This window comes from Mauremys reevesii, linkage group 1 (genome assembly GCF_016161935.1).
Source record: "Mauremys reevesii isolate NIE-2019 linkage group 1, ASM1616193v1, whole genome shotgun sequence".
Taxonomy (NCBI): Eukaryota; Metazoa; Chordata; order Testudines; family Geoemydidae; genus Mauremys; species Mauremys reevesii.
The window spans coordinates 13,299,234-13,312,308 of NC_052623.1; the positions used below are offsets into that span (position 1 = coordinate 13,299,234).

At 56.4% G+C, this 13,075-nt stretch overlaps 1 protein-coding gene across 1 annotated transcript in view; it reads right to left on the reverse strand.

The window, feature by feature from the left end:
* Positions 1-7,628: 7,628 nt before the first annotated feature.
* The window catches only part of PHOX2A (paired like homeobox 2A), a 10,602-nt gene continuing 5,155 nt past the window's right edge, over positions 7,629-13,075 (reverse strand). The window contains exon 3 of the mRNA XM_039518349.1: positions 7,629-8,060. Within this exon, the coding sequence (XP_039374283.1) occupies positions 7,629-8,060 (432 nt within the window). The remainder of the gene's footprint in view (positions 8,061-13,075) is intronic.

Sequence of the window (13,075 nt, forward strand, 5' to 3'; positions counted from 1 at the left end):
TCTGCAGTGCCAGGACAGAGAGGAAGCCTGCCTCTGCATCCCCGCTGCATCCCCGACCAGGAGCTGCCTGAGGTAAGCCCGCGCCCCAACTCCAGCCCTGAGCTCCCCCCACAAACCTGGACCCCCTTTCTGCAGCCCAAACCCTCATCCCTGACCCCACCCCAGAGCCTGCACCTCCATCCCAGAGCCCTGACCCCCATCCTGCACCCCAACCCCCTGCCCCAGCCCTGAGCCCCCCTCAAAACCTGGAGGCCCCCCCCAACCCTGAGCCCCACCCATCCTGAACCCTCATTCCCGGCCCCATCCCGCAGCCCTCACCCCCACCCTCCAACCCTCTGCTCCAGCCCTGAGCCACACCCCAAGCCCCTCATCCCCAGCTCTGTTGGGTCATGGGCATCAAAAATTTTCTTCAACTGGATTGCCAGAAAAAAAGTTTGAAAACCACTACACAGTGATTAAACACCCGTGGCCAGCCCATGTCAGCTGACCCTGGCCAGCCATGGGTGTTTAATTGCCATGTAGACGTACCCTTAGGGTGAAGGTTGACCTTGGGCGTTTGTGCTGGTGCAGTTGCATCCTTGGCTGGGCACCCCTGGTCAGAAATCCCCAGTGTGGACAGGGCCTAGGAAGGGGAAAGCTGCTCGAGGCTGGGGAATCTCCCAGGAGTGACGGAAGCCCCATGCTTTGAGGCAGCAAAGGCTGGATTTGACCAGGTGCTGGTAACTGCAGTCAGAAGCCGCCATGCGCTGGGGCTGGGGGCTAGCTGACCAAATGGATCTGTCCCATCTCTGCTGGCTGACGCAAAGCCTGCCCCTGCAGCCCTTATTCACGAGAGATCCTTCCGCAAGGAGCCCTGCCAATCACACGTGGAAGGCAGGATTGGACCTTTACCTCCACCTAACCCCAGACAGAAGCGGTCTGTTAATGGATGGTTCATCAGGCATTTGGGACCGTCCAGCACAGAAGGTGCCGTGGAAACACCAGCCTTTCTTCTCCACAATCTCCTTCCTTGACAGCCCTGCCTGGGTTATTTCCTCACCATACTCAGAGGCCCAGTCACCATTCAATGCCCTAATCTTGCACTCACGTACACAGGCCTGACTTGAAGAGCACCTTCGGGGTCAGAGCAATTTCCCCCCAGGCCAGGGTATTGGCAGGGCCTTGGCATGAGTCACCTGCCTGTGGACTGCAGAGATGAGGTCCCTGGGGCATCCCCCTCTATTTCTTGCCTGAACATGGGCCATGTAAATGGGGGAACTTTCAGCCCTTCCTGGCTTCAGTTCGGAGGTGCTGAAGGTCTCCAGCGTGGAGGGTTCCACGTCCCTTAGAGATGTGACGTCTACGGGCCAGGGAGCCCACCATGGAGAGGGGCCTTCTCAGAATACGCCTAGAGGCCTTGTCTTTGCCTGAATTGAACAGGGCCCGAGTCTCAGAGCACGATGGCTGGAAAGTGCCCAGCCGAAGCCAGTGAAGAAAGTCCTGGGGGGGGGGGTGTCAGAGGAGCGCAGGGATGTATGGGGAGTGCTGGGTAGGGAGAGGCCGGTGGGAGGCTCACGTTCCCCAAGGCAGAAGGGATGGTTGTACTACAGGGATAGGCCACAATGCTGAGTCTCCCCAGACTGCTCCCCCATAGTCTTTCCCCACAGCCTGTTGGCGACAAGGACATCCCGACCCCCAATCCCCAACCCCCTTGAGGAGCTGGAAACAGTCTCATTCGTCCCCAGGCCAAGCACCTCAGGGTCCCCCGGCCAGGCTGCTCAGTGACAAGCCCTGACAGGAGCAGCCCCTCTTAGCCACTCTCCAGAGCAGTCAGGGCACAGACGGACCCAGCTTGGCGCCGGCTCTGCCTGAACCAGGCTCTGCCGCCTCTTCCTTTAACCCAGATGGGGCTGCTCTGCCGCAAGGAGCCGCTCAAGTAAACACTTCTGGGTTTCCACCCAGTCCATGGGGTAGGCCACTGCCTCAGTTTCCCCCTCACTGCCTGGGCAGTTGAACCCTCTGACTAAACCAAGCCAACCTCCACCCTGTCCAGTTGGAGGAGAGTCCACATCTCCCCTCTCAACAGGATCAAGCCAATACACTGCGGGAGGCGGGCGTCTCTCACCCACTCTCTGTCAGCAGTTTCCACCCTGGGCCCCAAGACAGAAAAGCAAGTACCTGGCCCAGATCTCCAAGCCACACCTCCCACTCAGGCCCCACTTGTTCCCAGGATTCACCCTCGCCAGGTCCCTCCAATAGTTCCAGATTAGAAACAAACTTGGGTCCAGGCTTTTCCTCTCCATCCTCCCATTCCTCATGCAGCTCCTCCACCAACCACACAGGCAGGACTAACCCTCGTTGCCTGGGGGTGGGAATCAGGAGGCTGAGAACAGCTCCCAACAGCTCCTCTCCTCTCCAGTCCATCTCTGACCAGGGCAAAAGGAGCTTTTTTATATACTACCCCTTTTCCCAGCATGCATTGCTGCCTAATACAACTCCCATCAGTCCTGGGAAACTACATCCCCAGAATGCCTTGCTTCTGCGCTGAGCTGGGAACAGGGCCTGAAACAGCCAAGCCACCCTGTGCTACAGACCCAAGGGCATTTTCTCAGGAGGTGAGTAGAGGCTAAAATTCCCCCTGGGGTTCCAGTCACACCCAGTAGCCTTCACCACTTCCCGTCCGAAACCGCTGTGCTGTGGCGCTGCGTGGCGGGTAAACAGCTGCCCCGTTCCTCCCCAGAGGTGGCTGCATTTCATAGGGACCACCGTGGTCATCTAACATGACCTCCTGTATAAAACAGGCCAGAGAGCTTCCCCCCAAATAATCCCGAGAGCACGTTGTTGAGCAAAACAGCCAATGTTGTGCGGCACCAAGTCAAACACCCAACAGACGTCTAAATAAATGATGGCAACACTATTACCTTTATCAACCAAACTTGGACGAAAAAAACATACCCAATTTGTCTGAGGGGCTGATGTGCTGATTTGCATTAATGACATTACCCTCCTTTCATTCTGTATTAATCGAGTCCTGTTCCAGCCGCTCCATTATCTGTTTCAGTGGTGAGTGACGTGAGCAGCGCTAAGAAGGTGCAAAAGAAACTGATCTTTCAAGCTCCCCTCTGCCCATTCTTGGGTGCTCTCTTGCTGGCCGCGCCCCAGATTGGGAATTCACGTCTCCCTTCGAGAGGAAGCCACTTTCTTTATCATGGTTGCATGAAGGCTGAGTATGGACAGAGACAGCTCCCTCACAGCACAATGCGCTCCAGGCATTTAGTAACCCTCCCTCTCCTGGAAGGGGGTCAGGACACTTATCCCCATTGTACTATTGGGGAAACCGAGGCACAGAGTGGGCCTGGGACTTGCCCAACTCCACAGAGGGAGACGGTTTCAGAGCTGGGATTGGAACTCGGGACAGCCCGCTTCACACGCCTAGGCCCCGACGAGCCCTGTGCCAGGGCGGGGAATTGATGCTAGGCATGGTCTGAATCCCAGACTAAAACAACGGCGTAACCTGCAGGGAAGGGGGCGTGCAGATACCTTCGGGCAGGGCACCAACTGGCCTTGCTAACCCTGGGATTGTGAGCTGGGGCATGTCACATTCCCCATCCTCCATCTCTCCAGTCCAAGCTGGGGTTCCCCCACCACATTACTGTCCCTGCTTCCCGAAGAGCAGAGTCGGCCAATGGCTTCTTCAATAAATTAAGTTTTATTTGGATTAGTATAATTGGCAAATGGGTTCAATAAATTACAGAACAGGTTTAAAAAAAAACAACAGTCGTACAGCGTCCAATGAGGGGGGACCTCGGCGCCCAAGGAGGCTACGGAGCCGCTCCTGATGGGGATAGTGCCCCCCTCCTCTGTGAATACAGGGCATGCGCCTGGCCCCTGTGGCATTAGGGACGTGCCTTCTCCCCTGGCCCCTGCTGCGTCCTGTTTGCCTGGCCTCACCGCTGGAGCAGAGCTTCCAAACCCAGCAGAGTGCACGAGGACAAGGGAAGAACCCGTGAGAGGCACAAAAGCGTGAGTGAGCAGTGTTTGCGTAGCTAGTGCTCAATGGAAGGGGGTTGGCCGGTGACCCTTCACCACCCCTATTAGATGGCTCATTGAATTCATGAGCTTGACCCTATCGGCTGCGCTTTGGGATGTTCTGCTTTCAACTCTGGTTCCTGAGGACAGAAAGTGATCAGTTCCTCACGGCAGAGGAAGCGCCAGAAGTCAGCAGAGCCGACCCCGCAACTTTTACTCATATCTGCAGGGGACCTTAATGACTTTGCTTCTTCCACATTAACGACCCTTTTACTTTCCCCGTGCACAGGCACCTCCCCGGAGATGAGGTTCATCGTGGGTAGGTTCCTCTCTGAGGTACATTCTCCAGGGATGGAATCCCATCGCTCCTTCACCCCTAGCACCGGCTGAACACATAATAACATCATGTAACTGGAGAGTGGCTAAATACCTCTTCCTGTTGTGCCTCTCCCACACCCGAGTGAGGGATGTTCCCCGCTGACGAACCCACAAGCAGAGCTACTGCCCCGGTGCTAGGAACGCCTGCGATGCGCTTTGGTGCCAGTGGCCACAGCCCATGCATGATGCTCAGGAGTTTGTCAGGCAGTGGAAGGTAGATTTGTGGGTGTGTCCATGGGAACAGGCTTCGGCTGTAACTACAAATGGCACTGATCTGGCACCCACCATCTCTGTGAAGAACACACACAAACACACACACACCCCCAGCTCACGCAGCTATGCTAATCTCAGCAGGGTCACACCAGACCAATCCTCTGCTAACACCTGCCTGAAGCCAGAGGCTTTGTGACAAGACCTCGGCAGCCTCCGGCATCTCCTCTGACCCATTTCCTCCCTCCGCAGGGGTCTGCTCTGTGACAACAGGCACAGCACGAGCACCCAACTCCTATAGTATTCCAGTGGGGGTTGGGCACCTCACTGAGTTAGGCATCTTTGGAACTCACTGCTGCGGTGACTGGGCGTGCTGTGGCTGTGAGTTCTGGGCGCAATAGACATTCAGGGATTGGTCCCTTCTGAGTTCTGGTTAGACCCCCCAGCCCTGTCCCACCCTCAGCAGCTCTTAGGCCTTCCCAAGCTCCTAGATGTTCAATACTTGTTAATATTGCCCATGGTCTGTTTCCGGAGCAGTCTGCAGCTGGCAAGACCATGCAGCTCCCTCTGCCCTCACCGTCCCCAAGGAAAGAGGGGCATGAGTCACGGCTCTCTCCACAGGCGTCTTTGAAAACTAGAGGCCTGAGCCTGGCAGCACAGAAGCAGTCTGGGCGTTAACGTCAGTGTCTGAGGTGTCTGCAATTTGCAGCCATTGCTCCTTAGATCGTCCCAGGTCAACAGGGCTGGGCCCGGTCAGCGACCTTCAAGAGACACCCTGGTGGTGCAGGCGCCTGGGCTGGGGGAGTCCTTCTGGTAGAGTCAGGGCCAAACTCTACCTCAGCCTGGTGGCTGGGTGAGATGCTGTGCTGCGGGGAAGTCAGTCAACGCCCTGACACGGTGTCCGAGGCAAGGGGCTCCCCGTGACCCTGCCTGCTAGTGAGCAGTGCTGGCCGCTGGAGGGGTCGTCTTCCAGGGACCATGCATGGACCGTGGCCCTTATCTCTGCCAGAAAGTCACCAATCCTGGGGTCCTCGCCCACCGGAAGCGTGACGTCATCCCACCTCCCTCCAGTGCCCTCCGCGGCGCCATTTGGACACAGCGTTCGTCTCCACTTCCTGGAGCAGTGACAACGGGAACAGCGTTGGAGGGGCGGGCGCGGGGTCCCTCTGTGCACAGTCTGTGAAACGCTTTGCATCCGGTGGGATGCGGGGTCCTAAACAGACGTATTGGCCTGGTTTCCTTTCTGCACCTGAGGAGCACGGTCCAGCTGTCCCTGCTGGCTCTCCGGGGTCCTTGCAGCAGTGGAGTTTGGGATAGTGGATCCAGGCGCTGCTAGCAACTGTCTGCAGAAGCCATGGGCAGTCCTCCCCGTGCCTTTGTTGTTCTGATCCTCGCTCACCCAACGAGGTACATGCCAAGACAGGGTCGGCTGGCCTGCCCAGCCCCGCCATAAAGTGCTTTCTTCCCTCCTTCCACCGCTGGGCAATGTCTCGACTGAAATTCAACATTGAGCAATAAAAGAAACTATCAACGTTGGCCACACCCGAAAGAAAGTGCCTCTCCTTTGCCTGGCGGCCTCAGACCTGCCCTCTACTGGATGGAGAAGGCATCGCAAGGGTCCAGTTAATGATTGTTCGCTTGGCTTGACGGAGAAACCAGTCCAGTGCCCTGGGGCGCCGGCTGCCCGCTGCGGTAGTTTCAATCACAGTGTTACGTCGTAGGAGTCAGTGGGGAAGAGCATCGCCACGGACAGTCTTTCAAAATGGCCACCCCTCCGGTCTGGGGCTAAGCGGGAGGGTGCTAGAGCCTTCCTCTAGTGGGCCCCAAGGAGCCGGGCCTGGTGGTTCCCGAAAACAGTTGGATGGGTTCAGAAGGGGCCCATCCACATCTCCCCGTGGTGAGGTGGAGTTGGTGCTGAACTTACGCCAGGTTTCCAGCTGCAGCGGCGACCCAGGAGTGGACAGAAGAGCCCTGCTACCTCTCAGGATGGGGGTCACGGTGAATGGCCGTTCTGGGGGAGAGAAGCTGGCTATTTCTGACCAGGGACTGTCCAATCACAGTTTCCACTACACCCACCTGCATCCCCAGGACTACTCAGGGCTGTTACACCCCTTCCTTGGTTCCTTAAGGGGTCATGAGAAGCTAAAGAAACATGCTCTCTGCTCTGTCCCTGACTGCATCTTACCCAAGAGATGGCTAGCGTAGGCCTCTGGCCAACAGGGCCACGAAACACCCTCCCACGCCTGCCCTGCCCGTGGCTAACGGCTCAATGGCACACTAGGGAAGACTCCCAGTTTCTCAGCAGAAGGATTAGCTGTCCTCCACGCCCCCTCTTCCCTGGGCTGCTGGCCGTTGGGGTACTCCCCCTCCCTAGATATAGCTACGTATGTACAACATTTAAAATGAGGCAAAGCCCGGCCTGGTCTGGAGACCACTGCACACCCAGGGGACCCTGGCATCCCAGGAGCTCAAAAAGGAGACCACTCTTCCACTGCGATCTAAGCACGCCAGGAGAACAGTGGTGGCAGCAGAAGGTGATGTTTCTCAGCCAGAGCCCTGTGCACGTTGGCGGAGAGCTTCCCCAGTGACTGATCCACCACACAGCTGTTCTACAAGAGGTGAGTGCCTGGCCGGCCGCACTGGTCCCCACCCCAAGGGAAGCTGCTTGGTAGTCGCTAAGCCGGCCTCACGGCTGGGCGAGGTCGACCTCCTTAGGGATGTGTGGGGTGAGGGGCAGTTCAGTCCGGGGGGGTGCATCATTTGTCCTCTTGGGTACTGCTAGAAGCACGGACGAGATGGTGGGTTGCAGGCATGGCTCCGCCGGGTGTCTGTTTCAGTACTTCCCTCCAGCCTGGGAGAATCTGGGCCTCCCCGGAGGCCTGAGGGGGTCTACCTGGCTCTGCAGACAGAGAGAGGAACCTTGGAGACTACTAGCTAGAGAAGGGGGCGGAGGGGGAGAGATAGTTGATGTCGCACACAATGGCACACGAAGGAGTTGGCAATGTTTGTTTGGCGCGGTCCATTCCCGGTCATTAGAACAGGTTTGTCTTGAGGGCGTTGGGCTTCCTGTGGAAGGAGGAGAGGACGCCGGAGAACGGTCCTGGCATGGCCTCGGCCGGCTGCCACGCCTTCAGGAGCTCCGCCGTGTTGGTGGCACCGTTGCTGGTGCTGACCCCTGGCCAGATGGGAGCCTTTAAGGACTGGGCGGCGTGGCTGGGTCCGAGGCCCTGCCCCGTGCCGGGGCTGGGGCTCAGGCTGCTCCCGGGGCTGTTGAGGCTGCCCGTGGTGGGCAGTGAAGCGGTGCTGTCCGGGGTGGGGCTGCAGTTGGACTCCTTGGACTCGTCGTCCTCCGAAGAGGAGCGCGGGTCAGATTTCTTGTTGGCCGAGGAGCCGCCATTCACCCCTTTGGCGTTTGCCGCCCGTTCTTGCTTGCGGAACTTGGCGCGTCGGTTCTGGAACCAAACCTGGATGGGGTGAGGGGTGGGACGGTGACCGGAAACGGGAGGGGGGACAGAAAAACCATGTCAAGCGAGGAAAGAGGGATCTACCCACAACCTAGTCAGCTGTCTCTTGAGTGATGGAATCACAGTGAGGCTTAACAATGATTTCACTTGCACCTCCATGGCACCTTCCCTCTGAGGCTCTCCAGCCAACCACCTATACAAATCCCTGTTCTTGAGCAGATTTCCCAAAGGCAGCAGGGCCTGGAGCCTCAAAGGTATTTAAGCACCTAACTCCCATTGACATCACTTGGCGTTAGGTGCCCAAATACTGCAGTATATTGAAAACCGTATTAAAATGAAAAGCTGGTACTTTAAATGCGTAGGGTGTTTTCCTGATCCTGCTTGCAGGCTAGGGGGCTCTGCAGGGAAGCATGCAAGCTGGCTTAGCTAGCAGCAATTCATCTAGAATAAGGTGGAGTGAGTTGTGCCTCTGCCTCAGTGAGCAGCCTGCTTTCTCTCTCTCTTTCTCTTTGGTTCTTGTGTCTTATCCTTCTGAATGCTAATTAATAAAGCAGTGTTATGTTGTAACCTCCCAGCCAAGGATTTAGGTTTTTCTCTAACTTCTCTGTGTGCGTGCCATGAACATAGCAAATGCCTCTCAGGATCTGGGGCTAGGTTAACAGAGCTGCTCGGTGCATCTCAGGAAGGGACTAGCCATTTTTGTTCTGGGCTCTAAAGCACCATGTGGCACAGAAGTGACAGATGTTCATCGATGGTGCTGATGGGCATTTCATTCAGTGCTGTGTTCTCTGAGGTGGGCTTTGCATCGGGGGTGAGTTTAAAGGAGGGGGTTGAGTGGAGATTGGGTGGCTGTTGGCCACACAACGCGATTGTATTCGCTGTTAAATTCTAGTCCCTTTTCTTTCGTGTTGGAAATTTACCAGCCATTCATTTCACAGACCGGTTGTTGGTTCTTTTATGATTATTATTCTTGGCAGTGGTGCCAACTCTCACGATTTTCACAGACTCACAGAAATGGCAGGCTGGAAGAGACCGGGCAAATTCATCAAGTCCAGCCCCCTTCGCCAAGTGGTTCTCAACCTGCCGCCCGCTTGTGGCCCACTCAGCACACAGCTGCGCCCATGTGACGTCCTCAGGGCCATATGCAGTGTGTGGATGCGGCCCACATAACTCAGCGAGAGCTGCATATGTGGCCCACAATGGCAAGTAGATTGAAAACCACTGGCCTAGGCTATCCCTGGCAGGTGTTTGTCCAACCTGTTCTTAAAAACCTCCAATGGCCGGGATTCCACGACCTCCCTTGGAAGCCTGTTCCAGAGACAACAACCCAGGGTCTCCTAAATCGCCCTGGCTGCAGGTTAAGCTGGCTGCAGCTGATTGTACAGTCAGTGGGCACAGAGAACAACTGACCACCGTCGTTTTTACAACAGCCGGTAACGTATTTTTCTCCTGGGAGGGGAAACGACTTGTCCCAGTCTCACACTAGCTGATTTTTTTTCCCTTAAAGCTCCAGTTCCAGGAGTCAGGAGAGTGTGTGAGACTCTCAGCTTTTTTTTTAACAAGGCTAGGAAAGCTGCAGGCAAATAAGATCCCAATTTAAAAAAAAATTGAACGATTTGGGGGCCTCCTGCCTGATTTTTGAAGGGTTGGGGGTGGCACGCCTGCATTTGTATTGCAATAGTGCCACGAGGGCCTCTCCCCGCATGAGCCAGGCGCTGGGTGCACCAAGAACAAATGCACGGGCTCTGGCCCCAAAAGCTTATGCTCTGGGCAGTCGTGTGGCACGGGGGCTGGGGAGTTTTCGCTGCCCATCCACTGACTGCCAGGCCTGAGCACCAGATTCTCCGTTCACTGCTGGAGTTTCCTGGATTTTCACCGGCGTTGCTGAGAGCAGAACTGGGCTCCGAGAAATGATTGTTATGGTTGCAGCAATGAAAAGGCCTTTCCTTCCCCCTGCCTTTATTCTTAGTTATTAGGATGTTCCGGTAGCACCTGGAGATCTCAGCCGAGGCCAGGCTCGTTTGTATACAGCCCCACACCGAGTCCTTGTTCTGAAGCGCCCAGTTCCGCTCACTCTCGCCCCGTGTAAATCTGGAGTAACCCTGAATGGGAGGGGAGAATCCAGCCCTTTGTCTGCTATCTCTGCCCCTGCCTGTCTCTCCTCCCCAGACCCATTTTGATGCCCGCCACTGAAAAAGAAAATCTCAATTTACTAGCATTTCTGCTCCTCTTTATACGTCGCTGTGGCTTTTTCCCGTGGCTGGGTCAGCTGACCCTGTGTGGCTGTGGCTCCCTCTAGTGGTTGCCCCAGCAGCCCCTTCAGATCAAGTGCTTAGGCTGGTGCTAAAGGCCCTGGGTCTGCGCCCTGCAGCGCCTGGCCGTAGTTTGTGACACAGAGATGGGAGCTTTGCTTCCTGAGCCGTTTGTCTGCTCCTGCTTCTTATGCTGCAGCCAGCGGGCTCGGTAACGGCGCAGCCATCTCACAGCGGAGTTAGGCGGCTGTGATGGCTTCGGGTAGGGACTAGGGAGCCAGCTCTGGAGCCAGATTCGTTTGGGCCGAGTGACAAGAGCCTGTTTTCTAAGAGGAGCTGGAGCTTGGCGCAGAAGTTCCCTGCCACACGAAGCGAAGCGGAGCCGCCCAGTCAGAGCTCACGGGGCCCGCAGCCGGCGTGGCCATTTCTCGGCAGCTGACCCCGAGGGAAATCAGCCGCACGGGGCTGAATGGCGCTAAGCCGGCATGGCTCCTCCAGGCGGATCAGCTGCATGGCATCTGCGGGGTCTGCTGCCCCTAGGATGGGAGACGAGGGCGGGCAGTGATCAGGCTGCCGCTGAGACCCACTGTCATGCCATTGTGCCAGAACAGCCACTGGCGCTGGGTGTTTTACGAGATGGAATTCGCAAGGCGGGGGGTTACCCCTCCCCCTCCCGCCCCACCCCACCCTTCTGGTCCTAATTTGCACCACTCTTGGCAGGCTCAGCAGAGAAAGCCAGGACAAGGACTGGACGGGCCCAGGGACCTGCTGGGACTGTGTAACCGGCTCCTGATGCCTAATTAAAGGCAGCGCTCAAGGAGGAGCCTGCTGCAGGGGGCCCAGCGGTTTAGGGAATCAGCATGAGGGTCAGGAGTTGTGGGGTCTATTCCCAGCTGACCTGCCACCTGACCCTGGCTACGTCCCTTGCCCTGCTGCTGCCTCAGTTTCCCCATCTGTCCAACATGGATAATGGGCCTTGTCACCTGGGTAAAGGGCTTTGAGCTCAGTGAACGAGGAGCACTAACCCTAGTCTGGGTGTCCACTGGGTTGTGCTTTGAGGGCACTTAATGGGGTGGTCCCTTCGGCACAGAACCAGCGGCTGCACTGTGGGTTACACAATGCCCCTGCACTGTCAGGCCAGCTCCTTTCCCCAGTGCTTTGTTCCCACAAAAAATAAAAGGCAGCTCCCTCACCCCAGGAGCGACCACTGCCAGAGACGAGCTCCTGATTCTCCTGCCTCCCCGTCCGCCTCTCAGACGCACTGAGCGAGACAGACCCAGGAGCACGTCCCCACGGTCCCTGCCTTCCAGCCAGCGACAAGCCCCACTCGCCTCCGAGGGAGGGGGACACCCGCTGAATGGGCGTGTGAATGGGGCGGGGACCTGCTGTTGTACTGAAACGCAGAGACCTCATCTGCGCCAGGCTCTGCCGAAGGGTCTGACGCCCTGGGACAGCTCAGGACAGGATAATTCATAAGTGGGCTGAGGTCACATTGGATTGATACCCCGAGTGTTCACGGGGCCAGAGCCGAGCTGTGACTTTGGGCCTGATTCAGGAAAGGTTTCGCCTTCAGAAAGTCATTGCGTCTAAGACCCGCATAGAGACCAGGCCAGAGAACCAACCCCAGGGATTCTGGCACCAGGCCCACAACTTCAGATGGAGCCAGAGTGTCGCTTTTAGAAAGCCAGCCAGTCTTGATTTAAAGACGTCAGGGGATGGTGACTCCATCACATCACTAGGCAAGTTGTTCTAATGGTTAATTACCCTCCTGGTGGGAAAACGGTCCACCCACTGCACGTTGTTCAGGAAAGCGCTTGCTTAGGGTTAAACGTGCTCTCCTGAACAGGGATATGCTCCTGAACTGGGGCCTTGAACTGCAGGCTCCTAACTAGGGATGATTCTCTTCTGGAATCTTTGGGGCAGGACCAGGTCTTCCCAAGTGTCTGTGCAGCCCCCGACCCAGTGGGGCCCAGATCTGACCAGCTATATGGCAGAGGTAAACCCAGGAGTCCTGCCCACCAGCCCCCGTGCTGCATAATGCTCCATCACGTCTAGTGACTTATACAGCTCAATCCGAGCAGCTGCTAAGTATTTATTCTCATATCCTCGTATTCGGCTTCAGTATTTTGACGGGGTTACTGGCCTTATGGCTGAGGGGAAGCAATAGATGTGATGGCTCTTGATTTTCGCAAGGCTTTTGACACGGGCCCACGTGACTGTGTGGTCAGCAGACTAGAGAAATGTGGCTTAGATGGAATTATTTGGTGGTTGCACACGTGGTTGAAAAAACCACCTCCAAAGAGGAGTTATCAGTGGTTTCCTGTCAAACTGGGAGGACGTATCTAGTAGGGGTCTGTCCTGGGTCAGGTGCCAGCCAATATTTTCATTAATGACGTGGATAACGGAGTGGAGAGGATGCTTATAAAATCGGTGGCTGACAGCAAGCTGGGAGGTGTTGCCAGCGCTTTGGAGGGCAGGGTTAGAATTCAAACCCACCTCCACACCTTGGTCTGCAATCGACCAGATGAAATTCAATAAAGACAAGCGCAAAGTACTACACTTAGGAAGGCACAATCAAATGCACAGCTGCAGAATGGGAAGTAACTCGCTAGACAGCAGTAGTGCTGCCGGAGAGCTGAGGGTGAGCGGGGATCACAGACTGAACACAGCCAGTGCTGCGAGGCAGGAGCAAAGAGGCTGATCTCATGCTGGGGTGTAAGGGGAGTGTCCTATGTAAGACACATGTCCACTGAAGGTCAGACA